Here is a 19,675-nt window from a genome sequence, read left to right on the forward strand (position 1 = left end):
TGTTTTGATAGTCCCAAATTGCATGTGGAAGCATTTTTATAATGGCTGCTTTACAATTCTTGGCATATAATTAATTCCAAGATCTGATTCGTCTCGGTATTGATGTCTGTTGTCTTCTCTTATTGAAGTTCTTCCTGGTTCTTGGTATGATGAGTGATTTTTAAATTGTATCCTGGATATCTTGCATATCATGTTAGGAGACTCTTGATCCCATTTAAGTATATATCTTAGCAGGTGTTTGCCCTGTTGAGGTTTAGAATATAAGACCTAGTCTACTTTTGTGGGCTGTAGTTCCAATGACAGTTTGATTTTTAGAGCCATTACAGTGCTGTTCTGGTTTGTTTTGTTCACCTGGCACTGCTGGGGCTCTCTGCTCAATCCTGCTGATGCCACCATTGAGAGCAGAATAGAATGCCCCAGGCCTGATGCTGCTAGGTGGAAGGTGGAAGATAGATGCTGTACCTGTGGGTCTGTGAGCACTTTTTGGGGCCCATCCTGTGGCCCACGCCACGTGGTGCCAGTGGGGCCCCCATTCGTTCTCTGTTAGTATTGCCTGTGGGGATGAAGGCATTTCCCTGGGCCACCTTTTGCTGCTGGGTAGAGAGTTGGAAGACACTGGGTCTGGGTTGTCCTTTGCCGCTGTGTGAAGTGCCAGGAAGTGCTGGGCCCAGGTTGCTCTCTACAGCCGGCTACTGGGCCAAGAGATGCTGGCTGGGCTGTTGGTGCTACTGGGGTGGGCAGTATGGGCCTACCTGCCGCCGTGGGTGTGGGGCAGAGGATGGGGTTTCCCATTTGGTCTTCGCTTAAAACCTCTGGTTCCGGCACAATGGGCCAGCCTGTGACTCCAGCTATGGGTCCTTTGCTAGGTCTGTGCTAGGCTGCCCCTTTTCTGCTCCTTTGGCCCCAGAGAGCAGGCGTGGAGGATTTTTAAAATTCTTGTTTTGTTCGTTTGTTTGTCGTGTATGCCTGTTCATAGTTCTGGGTTGAGAGACTTTCTAGTGCCCGGTCCAGGATATGTGAGACGAAAAGAAAACTCAGAGAAGTCGTATAGTGCTCTTTAAAAAACGGACTTGGGTTCGTTGTAAATGTTTATAGCAAACTCTAGGGCAGCCACTAAAAAATGAAAAAAGAACTGATATGCTAAGAGAGGAGAGGAAAATGGGATCATGTAAAATGCTCGATTAAAATAAAGGCAGAAAAAAGGCGGGAGACACAAGATTGTAATCTTAAAAATCACCTACCTTTAAGGAACTAGAAAAGAAAATTAAGAACAAACTAAACCCAAAGTTAGCAGAAGGAAGTAAATTTTAAAAGATCAGAATGGGAATACATGAAATACAGATTTTTTTTTTTTGGATGTGACACCAATAGCAAAGGCAGGAAAAGAAAAATTAAACAGGTGGGACTACACCAAACTCAAAAGCTTCTTCACAGCAAAGGAAACCATCAACAAAATAAAAAGGCAACCCATGGAACGGGAGAAAATATGTGCAATCCACGTGTTCTGATAAGGGGTTAATATCCAAAATATACAAGGAATTTGTACAACTCAGAGACAGAAACTCCCAAATAACCTAATTTCAAATGGGCAAAGGCTCCAAATAGACATTTTCCCAAAAACGATCTATTTCCCTAATCCTCAGGGAAATACAGTCAAAACCACAGTAAGATATCATCGCATATCTGTTAGGATATCTGTTTTCAAAAAGACAGGAGATAACAGATCCTGGATGAGGATGTAGAGAAAAGGGAACCTTTTTGTACACTGATGGTGGCAACATAAATTGATACAGCCACCATGGGAAACAGTATGGAGGTTCCTCAAAAAAATTAAAAATAGAATTACCATATGATCCTGTAATTCCAGTGCTGGGTATATACTCAAAGAAAGTGAAGTCATCACCTCAGAGCCAAGCTGTGGAAATAACCTAAGTGTCCATCAGTGGATGAATGGATAAAGATGTGGTATATGTACAGTGGATTATTATTTAGCCATTAAAAAAAAAGAAAGCAGGAAACGCTGTGGTTTGCGACAATATGGATGAACCTGGAAGGCACTATGCTAAGTGAATTAGGCCAGAAAGAGAAACACAAATAACTGCCTGGTATCACTTGTATGTAGAAGCTAAAGAAAAGAAAAGTTGAACTAGAAACGGAGAGTGGAAAAGTGGCTGCTGGGGTGGGGAGTGCGGGTGGGATAGGGAAAATAGGGAGAGATTGGTAAAAGAATACAAACTCAGTTATGAGTAAGTTTTGCTAAGAGAGTAGAATTTAAGTGTTCTCACCAAAAAAAAAAAAAAAAAAAAAACCCAAAAAGTAAACCTATAAGGTAACAGGTATGTTAATTATCTTGGAAGAATCCTTTCCCAGTGTGTCCATACATCAAACGAGCACATTGTACACTTTAAATATCTTACAGTTTTATTCGTCAGTGATATCTCAGCTTTTATTAAAATTTTTTAAAATATATTTATTTGCTTTTGGGAGAGCGCTAGCGGGGGAGGGGTACAGAGAGGGGGACAGAGGATCCGAAGTGGTCCCTGCACTGACAGACTGACAGCCCAATGCGGGGCTCGAACCCACGACCTGCGAGATCATGACCTGAAGTGAAGTTGGACACTCAACCTACTGAGCCATCCAAGTGCCCCATACCTCAGTTTTTTAAAGCTCACCTACTTAACCCTAATCTCTCAGCAAATAGATAAACAAAGGCCCAGAAAAGTAACTGATCAAAGGTCAGACAACTATCAAGTTCTAAAACTGAGGCTTTAAGGAATGAATCAGAATAGGGAGGGAAAAAAAGCAAGTAATCTCCTCACCCCCACATGGACACACATACAGACCTTTAATTAGGTTATCCTGATAATAGCACCATTTAAAAAAAATTAACATATATAGGGGCGCCTGGGTGGGTCAGTCGGTTAAGCATCCGATCAGCTGAGGTCATGATCTCACAGTTTGTGAGTTAGAGTCCCGCGTCAGGCTCTGTGCTGACCGCTTGGAGCCTGGAGCCTGCTTCGGATTCTGGGTCTCCCCCTCTCTCTGCACCTCCCCTGCTCACGCTCTGTCTCTCTCTGTCTCTCAAAAATAAATAAATGTAAAAAAACAATTTTTTTTAAACATCTACCAATGCAATCAGCCATTTATAAAAGTATCCTACTCTACATAAAAATGAATAATGCTTTCTAGCTGTCTAAATTTTCCAACCAGCTCAAGTCTTATAAAGAAAAATGAACTCTTTTTATGGTTATGAAGAACAGCTGACTGAAAGGAATAATATATAAACCAGACATCTTGGAAGCATTGAAGGTATATTCTTAAGACAGTAGGGTTTTTCATTTAAAATTGTATCCTGTCATTTTGTTCCTAGTTACAATAACGGGTTAACAGATGACTGAAAAGGGCATGACCAAAGAGTAAAGCTTCGGGACTGCATTTCCTGCACTGGCAAGAGGAAAAGGTGGCCTGAAAAACAGGATTCCTAACCTCTGGATAGCGGCAACCCTATGAATGTATACCTTAATGCTTTCGATGAACAGAATTCAGTTAATACCTCAGTTCTGATTTCATGTTCATCCGTCTTCTGGGGGGGAGAAAAAAATGCCAGAAACTGCTACTTGGCCCCCGGTGGGTCTCCTCTTCTTTTCAAAGAAAAAAAGCGTAAAAGGTAACATTTTTACTGGGCGTATGACCATCCAGAAGAAATGCAACACTTCATAGCCTACCATGCAGGTCAGATACACCTGTGTGAATGAATTTCTAGCCACTGTGGTGAGAACAAAAATGTATACTACTTCAAAGTTGTTCCCTTAGCAGGTTTTCTCACCGCCACCCCCCCCCCCCAACCCCCAGCCCTATTGGCATGTGGGTTGGATAGTGCATTGTTGCAGGGGCTGAACTCTGTGTTGTAGGACATATTAAGCAACATCCCTGACTCCTACCCATTACATGCCAGCAGCACCCCCCTCATCCCCCACACCCAGTGTGACAACCCAGGATGTCTCCAGACATTGCCAAATGTCCTGAGAACCACTGCTAACAGAAAGTGGCATAACCTCTGTTTCCCCTTTCCTTCCTTCCCCTGAAATGTGGATGTGGTGGTAAGCCATCCTGAGCTATGTAGCAAGAACTTAGGGGGAAGATAAGGCAATAACATAGAAGGAGCCTGACTCCCTGATTCTACGGAGTCACCATACTGGACTGATGTCACTTATGGATAGACCGTTCTCTGAGAGGAAAAAGCCCATCTTCTATCGCCATGTTAGACCATCAGGGATTGACAAACACAGCCTGACGCCTGTTTTTTGTAAAAGCAACAGCAGGACAGCCACGCCCATTCATTTATTGGTTGTCCGTGGCTGCTCTAGCACTATGAAAACAAAGTAGTGGTGACAGAGAACATCTGGCCCACAGAGCCTAAAACGTGTACTCCCTGGGCCTTTAAGAAAATGTTTGTTGACCTCGGGCGTAGATAGCAATACTGTGCATTCACTGAAGCTCGTGTGCTGTATGGTATCCTAAGTGCGTCATCTGCATTAATTACCTCATTGAATCTTTACAGTTACGGTTGCTTTACGAGGTAGGTAATTCCATCCCCATTTTTGCTCAGTTTTGTATGACTGTAACATCTACTCTGAGTATATACATATATATCAGCTCTCATTTAGCTAAATGAGTAAAAGAGACAGAAAAAAATGCTGGGAGAAATAATGGCCCCCAACTTCCAAACCGTGAACCATGGTGAAGACAAATACAAAGAAATCTGTAAGCAGACACGTTATAATTACACCGTTGAAATGCAAGCACAGAGTATCTTGGCAGCAGCAAGAGGAAAACAGCCCATCACGTAGGGGGCGTAGTGCTGTAGGATGAACGTTTGCGATTCTTCAGGATCCATGTGTTGAAACTAATCACCATTGTGGTGGTGTTTGGAGGTGGGGCCTTGGGAATGTGATTAAGTCATAGGGGTGGTGCCCTCATGAAAGGGATTATTGTCCTTACAAAAGAGACCCCAGAGAACTCCCTGGCTCCTTTTGCCACGTGAAGACAAAGTGAAAAGATGGTCACCTGTGGTTAAAAGGTGGTGGCGGGTCAGTAATGTCACCTCCACACCGAGAAGTCACTTTGAGAATGAAAAACGTCGAAAGTCACTCCGTACCATTTACAGAGTTTTACTGGGGGTAACTTCCTGACAGGGGGATTGCATGAACTTGACGATCCAAGCAGCTATGGCCGCTATTGTCTGCCTCCATTCACCTCCCAGTCCACATCTTCACCCCCAGTTTTTATACCGTGAGGGGCATGGGGGTGATGTCAAGGGGTAGATATCTAAAGTGGCACCTCTGTGTGTGTCACTTTAGGGAAGGTCAGCACGAGCCTTCCTGCATCTGGTCAGGGCATGCATTAACCTCCATGGGGACTGGAACACGTGGCCCCGAGGGAGGCCATTGTGCGGGCGTGGACAAAATGGAGGGCCAAAGATGGAGTCAGTGTTGTCAGCACTCCTACACCTATGAACCAGGAGGAAGTGGACCCTCACCAGACACTGCCTCGATCTTGGACTTCCCAGCCCCCAGAACTGTGAGAAATAAACGTTGGTTGTTTAAGTTACCCAGGCTGTGGTATTTTTGTTATAGCAGCTTGAACAGAACAAGCTAAGACAGAGAGCTTCAGTATGACTGAGAGCTGACTTCCTGTCAGAACAATGGAAACCAGAGGTTCGTGAGAAGGAGCCCTGGAATCCAGTGACCCTTTCAGGATTGTTATCTTTCTGGTGAATTATTCCTTTTTAAAAAAATAATATAATGACCCTCTTTATTCCTAGAAATGCTTTTTGTATTAAAGACAATTACATCTTATTTTAACATGGCTATGCTAGTTTACTTTTGTTAAGGGTGTCTTTCACTGTGGCTCATTCTTTCCAGGCTCCTGGTTTTATGCAAGGGTCTCAATTGTACTCTCAACCTTAAACCGGTCCAGGACCGTTTTAAAATCCGAGATTCCCAGCCATTTGGGGCAGCTTGTCTTCTCTCTCTCAAGGCTTACTGCTCTGGCTCTTAAGTGTTCCTTTCATTTCTGAAACTTGAGGATTTCATTTTAGTTCATGTTCAGCAGTGTGACAATTTCCCTTCCTAATGTATCCAGCATTTCTTTGTTTGTGTAGCAGGGGAATGGTGGGTTTTGCAACAAAGGCCCGGGCAGTAGTGACGCAAGACTGTTTGCCATACATATTTTGCCATGTTGCTGGAATGGATTCTTTATCTTCACACTTTAAAACAGAGATTCTCGACCTTGGCTACATACTGGAATCACCTAGGAAACTTTAATAAGTACTGATTCCTGGATCCATTGCAAGAAGTCCATTCGGTTGGTCTGAGATGAGGCATTGGCATTGGGAGTTAAAAAAAAATATTTTTTTAATGTTTTATTTATTTTTGAGAGAGAGAGAGAGAGAGAGAGAGAGAGAGAGAACGAGTAGGGGAGAGGCAGAGAGAGAGGGAGACACAGAATCCGCAAAGCCGGCTCCCGGCTCTGAGCTGTCAGCGCAGATCCTGACATCCTGACTCGGGGCTCAAACTCATGAACCACAAGATCGTGACCTGAGCCGAAGTCAACACTTAACCGACTGAGCCACACAGGTGCCCCAGCATTGGGACCTTTAAAAGCTCCCCAGGTGATTGTGATGTGCAGCGAAGACTGAGAACCACTGCTTAAACTTCAGCAGCAACCACTCTGAGCTGTGAGCTACTCTGAGATTTCAGCAGGCTTGGGAGAAGGCGGCCTTCCTGGGGGACAGCTGAACCTATGTAGTAGTTTTTGCCGCTTCTCATCTTTATTTTGGGTACATTTGTGGGTTAGACTGGTGGATCGGGTCAAATAATTTTCCTCCATCTTCACTGTGTTTAGAGGTTTTAACTAGGGTGAACAGGTCTCTAAATTAGACTTAAACTTTTCTCTCTGTATCTACCTGCTCCAATATTTTCCCCATTAAAGAGGTTTGCCCCAGCAGAAATGTTGGCTAATCAGTTTAAGATGCTTAGGGCGCCTGGGTGGCTCAGTCGGTTAAGTGTCTGACTTCACCTCAGGTCATGATCTCGCGGTTCCTTGAGTTCAAGCCCCGCGTCGGGCTCCCTGCTGACAGCTTGGAGCCTGGAGCCTGCTTCGGATTCTGTGTCTCCCTCTCTCTCTTTGCCCCTCCCCCGCTCACACTCTGTCTCTCTCTCTCTCTCTCTCTCTCTCTGAAAAATAAACATTTAAAAAAAAAGAGATGCTTAAAATGTAGTGTATTTTCCAGCTTTCATTTTGATTCTTTGCTTCTCTTGACCTTTTTTGAGTTTTCCACAAACTATGCCTATTGATGAGTCATAAACATGTTTCGGGCAGTAACTTTTGCTGTCTGCTAATGGAAGAGTCAAGCATGTCTATGATATTCCTTTTAATTTTACAAGGAATTTGTCACTTTGGTGCAGTAGTGACATGTGAGAAATGGCATTAACCTGTGAAAATACTCACTGTTCTTTCTTATTTCTCTCTATGATATTCCCTTTATTTTTTTTAACATTTTTTTTAAAAGGGGCTCCTGGGGCGCCTGGGTGGCGCCAGTCGGTTAAGCGTCCGACTTCAGCCAGGTCACGATCTCGCGGTCCGTCAGTTCGAGCCCCGTGTCGGGCTCTGGGCTGATGGCTCGGAGCCTGGAGCCTGTTTCCGATTCTGTGTCTCCCTCTCTCTCTGCCCCTCCCCCGTTCATGCTCTGTCTCTCTCTGTCCCAAAAATAAATAAACGTTGAAAAAAAAAATTTTTATTTTTATAAAAAAAATAAAAGGGGCTCCTTATGAAAAATATGATATTCCTTCTAATTTTACAAGGAGTTTGTCACTTTGGTGCAGTAGTGGCATGTGAGAAATGGCCTTAAGCTGTGAAAAACAAAACTCACTGTTGTTTTTTATTTAAGAATGGATGGTGGATTTAACTGTTGGACTGCTGGGTTGCTTGGATTTTGTGGCAGAGTAAGAAAGGTTGTTTTCTTAAGGCCTTTATGGATTTGCAGGTATTTAGTTACAAATCTTTTTCTTGGAAGGTCAGTTGTCCTGTTGCCCATGAGGACAGACTGGTATGTTTGATTGTCCAGTGAACCATTTAGCCTCATGATTTTCTCCTGCTTTTACTCCTGGAAGCTGTTCTGCACACTGCACTTTGGTTTCAAATGGGAAGCATGGAATTGATTATCTGAGGAGCTGATCGGGAAAAGTAGTCACCCTAACAGGCTCTACTGAAAATAGATTATTGTCTCTTCACTTCCCAAAAAACAAAACTTGTATAAAACATTATTTGACTAGGTAACACATGTATGTGTCTTAAATATTCAAAAAAGCACAAAATGGTATATGATTAAAAAAAAAAAGTCCTGTACTGAATCATATTGATACTATGTACCTTGATATCATGTGATAAAAATGGCACTTCACTTCTGTGGTTTTCCTTCCAAAAATTCGTAACGCCAGTCTGATCATGAGGCAAATTCCATTAGAGGGGCATCCTACAAAATACTTGGCCATTATTCCTCAAAGCTGTCAAGGTCATCAAAAACAAGGAAAGTCAAAGAAACTGTCATAGACAAGCAGAACGTAAGGAGACATGACTAATTTAATGTGGAATCCTGAATGGGATCCTGGGACCGAAAAGGGACATTAGGTAAAAACTTTAAAAAATCTGAGTAAGTTGTGGACTTTAATAATCATGCATCAGTACCGGTCTCATTAAATGTGCGAAAAGTACCGTACTAATGTAAGACGTTAGCAATGGGGGAAACTAAGTGTAAGGCATGTGGGAATGCCTCCGCACTGTCTTCTCAATTTCTTTGTAAATCTAAAATGGTTCTAAAAAATAAAGTTTTGTTTTTTTTTTTTTAAATAAAGTATTTTTTAAAAAGTCTTCCTCCTTCCCTGAACCTCTGGTATCCTGGTCTAAATGAAACCATTTCTTGCCATTTTCATGTGACTCCTTTGAGAGAGATTTTATGCCAATATAAACATATGTATATCCCTCTTTTTTTTTCCTTAAAAAAGAAGACAATGGAAACATACATACATAGTATTATTTTCACTTAAGGATATATTTGGTGATGCTTCCATATTCATATGTTCATTGCTATTCTTAGTATTTCATTGTATAGATATACCACAATTTGGTCTCCCGTTGTTGGATAGGTAGGTTGTCTTGTTTGACTGCAGTGTATTACTTTATAACCCTAACATTTGGAACAGAGTTAGGAGGTGGAAATTGGGGTTTGAGACGGTGGAAAGGAAACAGTCAAGTTTTATTTTGGTATTTAGTTGGATTTATTTATTTACTCATTTATTCATTCATTCATTCATTTAATACTTCCACTTATCTCCAGAAGAGTATTTAAGGAAATTGTCTCCTTAGTTATTTAAATATATTCCGTGAATATCTGGGAGATGTCTCCTGTTTACTAATCATAATGCTGGTAAGTAAGTAAGTGCAGGTGATATAGAAATCTATTAAGGTACAGGTCCAGATCTTAGCTCGTGCTGAAAGAGGCAGCCCGAAGATTATGATCACATTTCTGTAGTCTGGGCTAATGCTGTGTTACAGCCTGCTGCAAAAATACAGAGGAGGAAGTGACTAAAGTATACATTTTTTGAGTTTTAGATGTCATTCCAGATAAACTCAGAAAAGGGAGTTAAAAATTGGTGGTTGACTTGGATGGTTTTTGTCACCAAGGGAAGGGAAGGTCTTCAGTTTTCTCCTATTCATAGTATCTGGAGTCAGAGACTTCATGTTTGTAGAGTAGACTTAGCTGGGCTCTACTCTGGGTCAGCTCTGGGAGAAGGCTGTGTAAATTGCTTGTAGAGTAGACTTAGCTGGAGTCTAAGTCAGCTCTGGGAGAATGCCGTGTGAATTGCGTGGATGTATGAACAGTGCAGAGTACTCAGCAGCGTGATTGCCTCATGCGTCAGTACGCATTCAGGAAAAGTGTTGCATGTTGTGGTATGGTGAAGCTGATACACACAGTTGTGAAATTATTGTTGATTAAAAACAATTTTTTTTAATGTTTATTTTTGAGAGAGAGAGGGACAGAGCACGAGTGGAGGAGGAGTAGAGAGAAAGGGGGACACAGAATCCGAAGCAGGCTCCAGTCTCTGAGCTGTCACACAGAGCCCGACACGGGGCCCGAACCCACGAACCATGAGATCCTGAACTGAACCGAAGTCGGATGCTTAACCAACTCAGCCACCCAGGCGCCCTTGATTTTTTTTTTTTTTTTTTTTTTTTTTGAGGAATGGTTATGATCTAAAGATAAGAGATAAGACAGGAATAGGAAAAGGATGAAGTGTTGTGCTTTTCGCTGGTTCCTCTTCATGACAAAGCCTTCCTCCGTGATCTAGCCTTGCTCTTTCTTGCCTAGCCTAAAAGACTGGCTCTCTGTATATTTATTTTTAATTACAAAATAAATACATGATCACATTTCCACAAGATATTCAACACTGTTTGCCTTGATTCCAAACCCATTCCTCTCCACAGAAGGAAACATTCATTACTCTCCATTTGGAATAGATGTAAAGTGTGTGTGTGTGTGTGTGTGTGTGTGTGTGTGTGTGTGTGTGTGTATAACATTAATGATGCCCTACAAAATGTGCTGCCCTCTCATTTGATTTGTTCATTTAGTAGTATGTGTTAGAGGGTATTTCAAGTCAAACCATGTTGATTGACCTTATTCCATTTTATGGCTGTAACAAAATTAGTTCAACTTTTCTGCTATTGTTGGCCTTCTAGGTTGTTATCATTTTTGGTTTATTATTACAAACAATGCTGCAGTGATGTCCTTGTTTGTACACGGGTGGGGGTTTCTCTGGGTTATCAAGAAGTGGATTTGCTACTACTGAGGATTTGAGGATTTTAAATTTTGCCAGATATTGCTAACACATTGTTGTATGAGAAAAACAAGTTGTAGCTTTGAATGGATAGTGTAGTATCATTTATGTTGGAAGAAAAGCCGAGGTAGGTCACAGGGACATATTGTATTGACTAGACTGGTAATAGTTGAAAACTGTGAAGGAAGTTCTAGACTTGAGAATGGTGGGTAGAGGGACTTTGGGCTCTTCGGTGATATTTAGGTTTTTATAATAAGAATGTGTGCATGTGTACTATTTGAGTTACAAATAGTTACCGATTAAAAATATAAAGATGTTTGAATGATTAATATCTATCTTTATGTCTCGGGCGTAGGATAGTCCCTGTTTTTAACCACATACCATTTACAATTTTTGAGAGGTGCCTCAGATGGCTCAGTCGGTTAAATGTTTGACTCTTGATTTCAGCTCAGGTCATGATCCTAGGGATCAAGCCCCTTACCGAGCTCTTGTGCTGAGCATGGAGCCTGTTTGAGATTCTCTGTCTGTCCCTCTACCCTGCTTGTGCACTCGCTCTCTCAAAAAATAAAACATAAAAAAATAAAAATTTTGACCATGTATTATGTTGTGGAAAAAAAATCATTATATTTTAGGGTGCCTGGGTGGCTCAGTGGTTAAGTGTCCAACTCTTGGTTTCGGCTCAGGTCATTATCTCAGGTTTTGTGAGTTTGAGCCTTGCATCGGGCTCTGCACTGCGGAAGCAGTGACTTCCGCTGACTTGGAATTCTCTCTCCCCCCTCTCTGTCTGCCCCTACCCTGCTCATGTTTGCTCTCTCTCAAAATGAATGAACTGAAAAAAATTTTCTTTTAATCAATATATTTCAAAAAGTAGAATTAGGTGACAGTAGGTGAGGGTTGCATTCTTTGGCCACCATTATTCCAAACAAGTATTTAATCGTGTTGGGTCTTCTAGATTTTATACTAAAAAGTTATTTGTTATTGTAGCTTTCTTTATAATATTTAGATTCTGGTACAAGTGACTAAAAATTTAAAAATCGTTTACTATTGGCCTTAACACCCTTTAATGTAAAATAGAGAATTTACTGCCAGTGTTGTGTGAATACAGTAAACAATTGCTTAAATTATGTGACTCCAAAGAATAGGTGTTTTTTAATATGTAACTTTTTAATTTTTTTTTTTTTCCTTAAAGAGATGTGAAAGCTGGAAATATTCTTCTTGGAGAAGATGGCTCAGTACAGATTGCAGGTAATGATTAGTTTTTCTTTTAATTTTGATTTAATGGTCAGTAGAACCACCTTACTTATCTTGGATGTTTTCAGAGCCAGTTTTCTCTTCTGTTTCCTGGACTGTCCCTAGTCAAGCAGCCTATGTTGTCGACCCCTGCTTACTCTCAAGATACCCTCCACCACTCATCCTGCAGTTTTGATCTTAGACATTTTTTGTCCATTATTCATTACCTTCCAGTTATCACTCCTTACCCGCAGAGAGTCATCTTTGATGGGTTCTCCCAGCATCCTGTGCTTTCCTTTGAGGGAGAGGTAGTCAAGAGACCTCACTGTTTGTGAACTGATGTGCTATAGAGAAGTGATACAGCGCTGCTTCTGTCCTGGGGTGATTGGGGTGTTTGCCAGTTAAGAAGAGGAATCTGATTATAGACAGAGACAAATAGCATAGAAAAAAAAAAAAAAAAAGAAGAGGAATCTGAGAGGTGAAAGTGCACTTTTGGCAAATTCAGGGCTGAAGAGATAAGAGTTGGAGTCTAGGACCTGCCATCCTGGTAAAATCCCCCTCCAGAGTGGCTGTACCGCGGGATCGTCAAGCAAGCCGCTCATCGGGGTGTCCCACACTGCTGGGACAGTCAGGTGTTTGGCAGGAGAAAGATAATCACCCAGACCATAAATCATTTCTTCACACTTAGAAGATAATTTAAGGGGCGCCTGGGTGGCGCAGTCGGTTAAGCGTCCGACTTCAGCCAGGTCACGATCTCGCGGTCCGTCAGTTCGAGCCCCGTGTCGGGCTCTGGGCTGATGGCTCAGAGCCTGGAGCCTGTTTCCGATTCTGTGTCTCCCTCTCTCTCTGCCCCTCCCCCATTCATGCTCTGTCTCTCTCTGTCCCAAAAATAAATAAACGTTGAAAAAAAAATTTTAAAAAGAAGATAATTTAAGGGGCACCTGGGGGGCTGTCGGTTGAGCGTCCGACTTCAGCTCAGGTCATGATCTCACAGTCCGTCCATGAGTTCAAGCCCCGCATCGGGCTCTGTGTTGACAGCTCAGAGCCTGGAGCCCACTTCGGATTCTGTGTCTCCCCCTCTCTCTGCCCCTGCCCTGCTCATGCTCTGTCTTTCTCTGTCTCAAAAATAAATAAAAACATTAAAAAAAAATTAAAAAAAGATAATTTAAGTGCACATCTTCCTTCATGTCCCAACCTAAGGAAATATTTTAACCAAGCCACATAACATAAAAGATTGATAAATTTGACTCCTTTAAAATTCCCAGCTTCTCTTTATTGAAAGAAGAACAAATGGTTTATCGTCATTAATAAACAAAAAGGCAAACCAGAGTAGAAAAGATATTCGCAGCATGAATAACTGACAGAGGGCTTAGATTTAGAATACAGAAAAAACTCATTAAGAAAAAAATCAGATAAAAAATGGGCAGAAGATTCCCAAATGAAGACATCAAAACATAAACGTAATAAAAGGTTTCAGGCTCACTAGTAATCAGGTAAATGCCTAGCACAGCCATACTTGGAGATACTGTGGGTTTACTTCCAGACCACCACAGTAAAGCAAATATTGCAAAATGGCAAGTCAAGTGAATTTGTTGGTTTCCCAGAGTGTATAAAAGTTATGTTTACACTCTATTATAGTCTATTAAGTGGGCAATACAGTATTTCTGAAAAAACAATGTGCATACCTTAATTAGAAATACTTTATTGCTAAAACATGCTAACCATCCTTTGAGCTTTCAGTGAGTCATAAAGTTTTTGCTGGTGGAGCGTCTGGCCTCCATGTCGATGGTTGCTGACTGATCAAGGGGGTGGCTGCAGAAGGCTGGGGTGGCTATAGCAGGGTCTTAAAAATAAGACAACAGTAACATCTGCTACAATTGACTCTTTTCATAAACGATTTCTCTGTAGTATGCGATGCTGCTTTACCCACAGAAGAACTTCTTTCAGAGTTGGAGTCAGTCCTCTCAAACCTTGCTGCTGCCTCATCAACTAAGTTAACGTGATATTCTAAATCCTTTGTTGTCATTTCAACAGTCTTCACGACACCTTTACCAGGAATAGATTCCATCTCAAGAAACCGTTTTCTTTGCTCATCCGTAAGAAGCAGTCCCTCACTGTTCAGGTTTTATCGTGAGATTGCAGTAATTCATCACATCTTCAGACTCCACTTTTAAGTCTAGTTCTCAGGCTCTTTCCATCACATCTGTAGGTACATCTTCCACTGAAGTCTTGAACCCCTCAAAGTCATCCATGAGTGTTGGAATCAACTTCTTCCAAATTCCTGTTCATGTTGATATTTTCACATCTTCCCATGAATCACAGATGTTCTTAATGGCATCTAGAATGGTGAATTCTTTCCAGAAGATTTTCAGTTTACTTTGCCCAGATCCCAGTAGAGGAATCCCTAGCCTTATACAATGTGTTTGTTAAATAATAAGACTTAAAGTCAGAATTAACTCCTTGATCCACGGGCTGCAGAATGGGTGTTGTGTTAGCAGGCACGAAAACAGTATTAATCTCGCTGTACGACTCCATTGCAGGTCTTGGGTGACCAGGTACGTTGTCGGTAAGCAGTACTGTTTTGAATGGCATCTTGTTTTCTAAGCAGTAGGTCTCAACAGTGGGCTTCAAATATTTAGTAAGCCATGTTGTAAGCAGATGTGCTGTCATCCACGCTTTGTTATTCTACTGTTCCAGCACAGGAAGGGTAGATTTAGCATCATTCTTAAGGGCCCTAGCAATTTGGGACTGGCAAATAAACATTGGTTTCAACTTAAAGTCACCAGCTGCATTGGCCCCTAACGAGAGTTAGCCTGTCCTTTGAGACTTTGAAGCCAGGCATTGAGTTGGTTCTAGCTAAAAAGTCCTAGGTGGCGTCTTCTTCCACAGGAAGGCTGTCTGGTCCGCATTGAAGATCTGTTGTTCAGGGTAGCCGCCTTTGTGAATTAACCTGCCTAGATCTTCTGGTAACTCGTTACAGCTGCTGCATCAGCTCTTGCTGCTCCACCTTGCACTTGTATGTCCTAGAGACGGCTTCCTCCCTTAAGCCAACCTCGGCTGGCTTCAGACTTCTCTCTGCAGCTTCCTCACCCCTCTCGCCTTCCTAGAGTTGAAGAGAGTTAAGGCCTTGCTCCGGATAAGGCTTTGGTGTCAGGGAAGTTGTGGCTGGTTTGATTTTCTAGCCAGAGCACTAAAACTTTCTCCATGTCAGCAATAATTTCCTTCATGAATTTTCCCTTTTCACTCACATCTTGGCTAACTGATGCAAAGAGGCCTAGCTTTTTGCCCATTTGGGCTTTCAACATGCCTTCCTTACTAAGCTTCATCATTTCTAGTTTTTGAGTGATTTAAAGTGAGAGACTGTGTGACTCTTCCTTTCACGTGAACACTTAGAGGCCCTTGTAGGGTTATTAATTGGCCTGATTGAAATATTGTTGTGCCTCAGGGAATAGGGAGGCCTGAGAGGAGAGGGAGAGAGATGGGGGAATGGCTGGTCAATGGAGCAGTCAGAACATACCCAACATGTGTTGATTAAGTTCACCACCTTTTATTTATTTATTTTTTTTATTTATTTATTTTTTTAATTTTTTTTTTCCAACGTTTATTTTTGGGACAGAGAGAGACAGAGCATGAACGGGGGAGGGGCAGAAAGAGAGGGAGACACAGAATGGGAAACAGGCTCCAGGCTCTGAGCCATCAGCCCAGAGCCCGACGCGGGGCTCGAACTCACGGACCGCGAGATCGTGACCCGGCTGAAGTCGGACGCTTAACCGACTGCGCCACCCAGGCGCCCCTAGTTCACCACCTTTTAAGGGCCTGGTTTGTGGCACCCCAACAATTGTAATCATAACATCAAAAAATCACTAATCACCGATCACCAGAGCAAATGCACTGATGAATGAAAAACTTTGAAATATTGCAAGAATTATCAAAATGTGACACAGAGACCAGAAGTTAGCAAGTGTGAGAAAAATGGTGCCCGTAGACTTGCTGCGTGCAGGGTTGCCATAGACCTTCAACTTCTAACAAACACAGTATCTGTGAAACATAGTACAGAGAAGCATTAAATAATAAGGTATGCCTGTCAGCTGGTATTGGGATACCAAGTTATACTAGATGACCTGGCAAAAACATCTGACAGCACAGTGGTAAGTATCAGTGTAAAGCAAGGAAAAAAATCTCATATTCCAATAGTGGGAGAATAAATTAGTTCAAATACGCATACCCTAAAACTTTGGCTTCTGGATGTATGGCGTGGAGAAGATTATGCTTACGTGTGGCACAGTGTTCAAGAGCATTGAAAGTTTGAAACAGTCCCAATGCCCTTCGTTAGTAGAACGGAGAAATAAATTATGGTTAACTTGTACATTGGAATACTGTATAGTGATGAATATGGATAGAATTACAACTGCATTTGAAAGCATTAATGATAAAAAGATAAGGTGAAAGAAAACAGTTGAAATAGAATATATGGCATGTGGTTTCATTTATATAGGTTCAAAACCAGGCACAGTTATGCTGTGTTGTTCAGAGAGGCAAAACCAAGTGGTCAAAAACTAAAGAAGAGTAGATTCTGGGAAGGTGGTGGAATAGGAAACACCAGGAATCTCTCCACACCTAGGCAAAAAGTGAACCAGCAGAATCTGTCTGATGTAACTACTGTGTTTTACAATTCTGCAGTTCCTTGGAAGGCTTGCAAGCTCTAAGGGAAGGCTTGGAAGGTAAATTGCGGTTAATTTCAGTCCATTCCTATCCCCTACCCATCGGCCTCCTGGCAGGCAACTGCACACATGTTTTTGGAGCAACTGGCAGACAGCTTGTGTGACCCGCAGTGGGCACAATGGACCCTGTCTTCTAAATATCATGGATCTGTGTTCTGATCACGGATTGCTGCTTCTGCTCACAGGGCTGCAGATAAAGAGGCAGACAGCCACTGTTGTGGCACCCTCTCCCCTCTAAGTGACTTCCAGGGGACTTTAAGGGCCAGCATCTTTTTTCCTTGCCTTCTGTTTTCTCGTCTTCCCATTTTTGGAGCCAGACATTAAAAAACAGTTACATTTATGAGGAAGATTGGAAAATGACTGCACATTCCAGGAAAAGGTACAGAAAAGTCCTGAGAAGAGCTTGTTTATACTTCAGGCTGATGCTTGACCAGAGACAGTCTATCACAGCCAAAATAAAAACAATAACCAAAAAAGCCTCAAACTTTGGGAAAGGGAGAGAATCTGATTTCCAGAATTGCCATATCATTAGATTCAAATGTCCAGTTTTTAACAAAAAAATCACAGGGCATTCAACAAAACAGGAAAGTGTAGCTCATTCAAAGGAAATAAAATAACAGTAACTGTCTCTGAAAAAGACCTGACAGCAGATCTGCCAGACAAAGAAAACTAAAGGAAGATGTGGACAAACTCAGGACTACAATGTGTGAACAAAAATGGAATTAGGAATAAGGAGAGAGAACCTAAAAACAAAAAGGAAATTCTGGAGCTGAAAAGTACAATAACTTGTATTACAAAATGGAAAACTCACTAGAAGGATTCAAATGCAAATGCAGATTTGAGCTGGCTGAAAAAAGAATTGATGAATTTGAAGGTAGGAAAATGGAAATTATAGTCTGAGAAACAGAAGGGACAAAGATTGGAGAAAAGTGAACAGAGCTCAAAGGATCTGTTGGACATCATCAAGCAGACCAATACACATGTGGGAAGTCCTAGAAGGAGGAGAGAGAAATGAGCAGAGAGAATATTTGAATTAATAAGTGCTGAAAACTTTCCAAACTTGATGGAAAACATGAATATAAACATCCCAGAAGCTCGGTGATCTCCAAGTCGGATGAACTCTAAGAGGCCTACACAGAGACACTAGATAATCAAACTTATAAAAGCCAAAGCCAAAGAATCTTGAAAGCAGGAAGATAGAAATGACTCCTCATAATCAAGGGATCCTCAATAAGGCAGTTAGCAGATTTCTCATCAGAAACCTTGGAAGCCAGAAGGCAGTGGGCCAGTGAATTCAAAGTGGTAAAAAAAAAAAAAAAAGAAAAAAAAATTGTCAATCAAGAATTCTATATCTGGTAAAATCCTCCTTAAAAGTGAGGAATAAATCGAGACATTTCCAGATAAACAGAAGCTGAGGAACTTTGTTTCTGATAGATCTGCTGGCAAGAAATGATCACAGGAGTCCCACAAGGTGGAATGAAAGGACACTAGACAGTAACTTGATGCAGTATGAAGAAATAAAGATCTCATAAAGGTAAATACACGGGCAACTCTAAAAGCTAGTATTATTGTAACGGTGGATGGTGACGTCACTTTTTGTTTTGTACATGAATACATTACTAAAAACAGTGGTCTAAAAGTCATTACTGTTAACTGGTTTGTAATTCCAAAACATATTTTCTGCTTAAGAGACCAATATATTTAGAAGAATTATCATTTCATAATTGAACACTGTGTATTAAGTTATAATTTTGTGATAACAACCAACAGGGGCATAGTGCTATAAAGGAGAAGAGATTATTGTAGTTAGCCTGGTATAAACTCAAGATTTTAAAAAACCTTTTTTTTTTTTTTTAATTAAGTAATCTCGATGCCCAACATGAGCCTTGAACTCACTACCACTTGATTTTGATCAAGAGTTGCATGCTCTACTGACTGAGCCATCCATGCACCTCTACACTGGTATAAATTCAAATTCAAGTGTTATAACTTTAGAATGTTAAATGTAATCTCTGTAGTAACAACAAAAAAAAACTGTTATAGAATATAAACACAAGGGAATGAGAAAAAAATTAAGCCTTTCACAACAAAAAGTAACTAAAGTAATGTGGGAAATGAGGGACAAAACTAGAAGACATGGAAAACAACACAATGACAGAAGTTAGTGCTCCCTTATCAGTAATTGCTTCAAATGTAAGTTGATTACTCTCCAATCAAAGGACAGATTGGCAGAACAGATTAAACAAAATACTTAATCCAGTTATATGCTCTCTGTAAGGGACTAATTTTAGATCTCAGACACAAATACATTGAAAGTGAAAGGATGGATGGAGTGCCTGGGTGGCTCAGGTGGAGCATCCAACTTTGGCTCAAGTCATGATCTCACAGTTTGTAAGTTTAAGCCCCACGTCAGACTCTGTGCTGACAGCTCAGAGCCTGGAGCCTACTTCGGATACTGTATCTCCCTCTCTATCTGCACCTTCCCTGCCCACAGTCTCTCTCTCTCTCTCTCTCTCTCTTTTTCTCGGAAAAAAAAAAAATACATTAAAAAAGAAAAAAGAAAGTGAAAGGATGGAAAAAAGATACTCCATGCAAATAGTAACCAAAAGGGAGCAGAGGTGGCTATTCTAATATCAGAGAAAATAAACTTTAAATGAAAAAAGTTTACCAAACAGGGGCACCGGGGTGGCTCAGTTGGTTAAGCAGCTGACTTCAGGTCAGGTCATGAGCTCAGTTTGTGAGTTTAAGCCCTGTGTCGGGCTTTTTGCTGATGGAGCCAGTTTTGGATTCTGTGTCTCCCTCTTTGTCTACCCATCCGCCGCTCACACT

At 41.4% G+C, this 19,675-nt stretch overlaps 1 protein-coding gene across 2 annotated transcripts in view; it reads left to right on the forward strand.

Moving 5' to 3' along the window:
* The window catches only part of OXSR1 (oxidative stress responsive kinase 1), a 104,732-nt gene that overhangs the window by 43,679 nt on the left and 41,378 nt on the right, over positions 1-19,675 (forward strand). For both annotated transcript variants that reach the window (XM_025912912.2, XM_086720453.1), the window contains one exon: positions 12,085-12,140. In XM_025912912.2, coding sequence (XP_025768697.1) covers positions 12,085-12,140 — 56 coding nt within the window. The remainder of the gene's footprint in view (positions 1-12,084; positions 12,141-19,675) is intronic.

This window comes from Puma concolor, chromosome C2, assembly GCF_028749965.1.
Source record: "Puma concolor isolate L17-30 chromosome C2, mPumCon1.1.hap2, whole genome shotgun sequence".
Classification (NCBI taxonomy): Eukaryota; Metazoa; Chordata; class Mammalia; order Carnivora; family Felidae; genus Puma; species Puma concolor.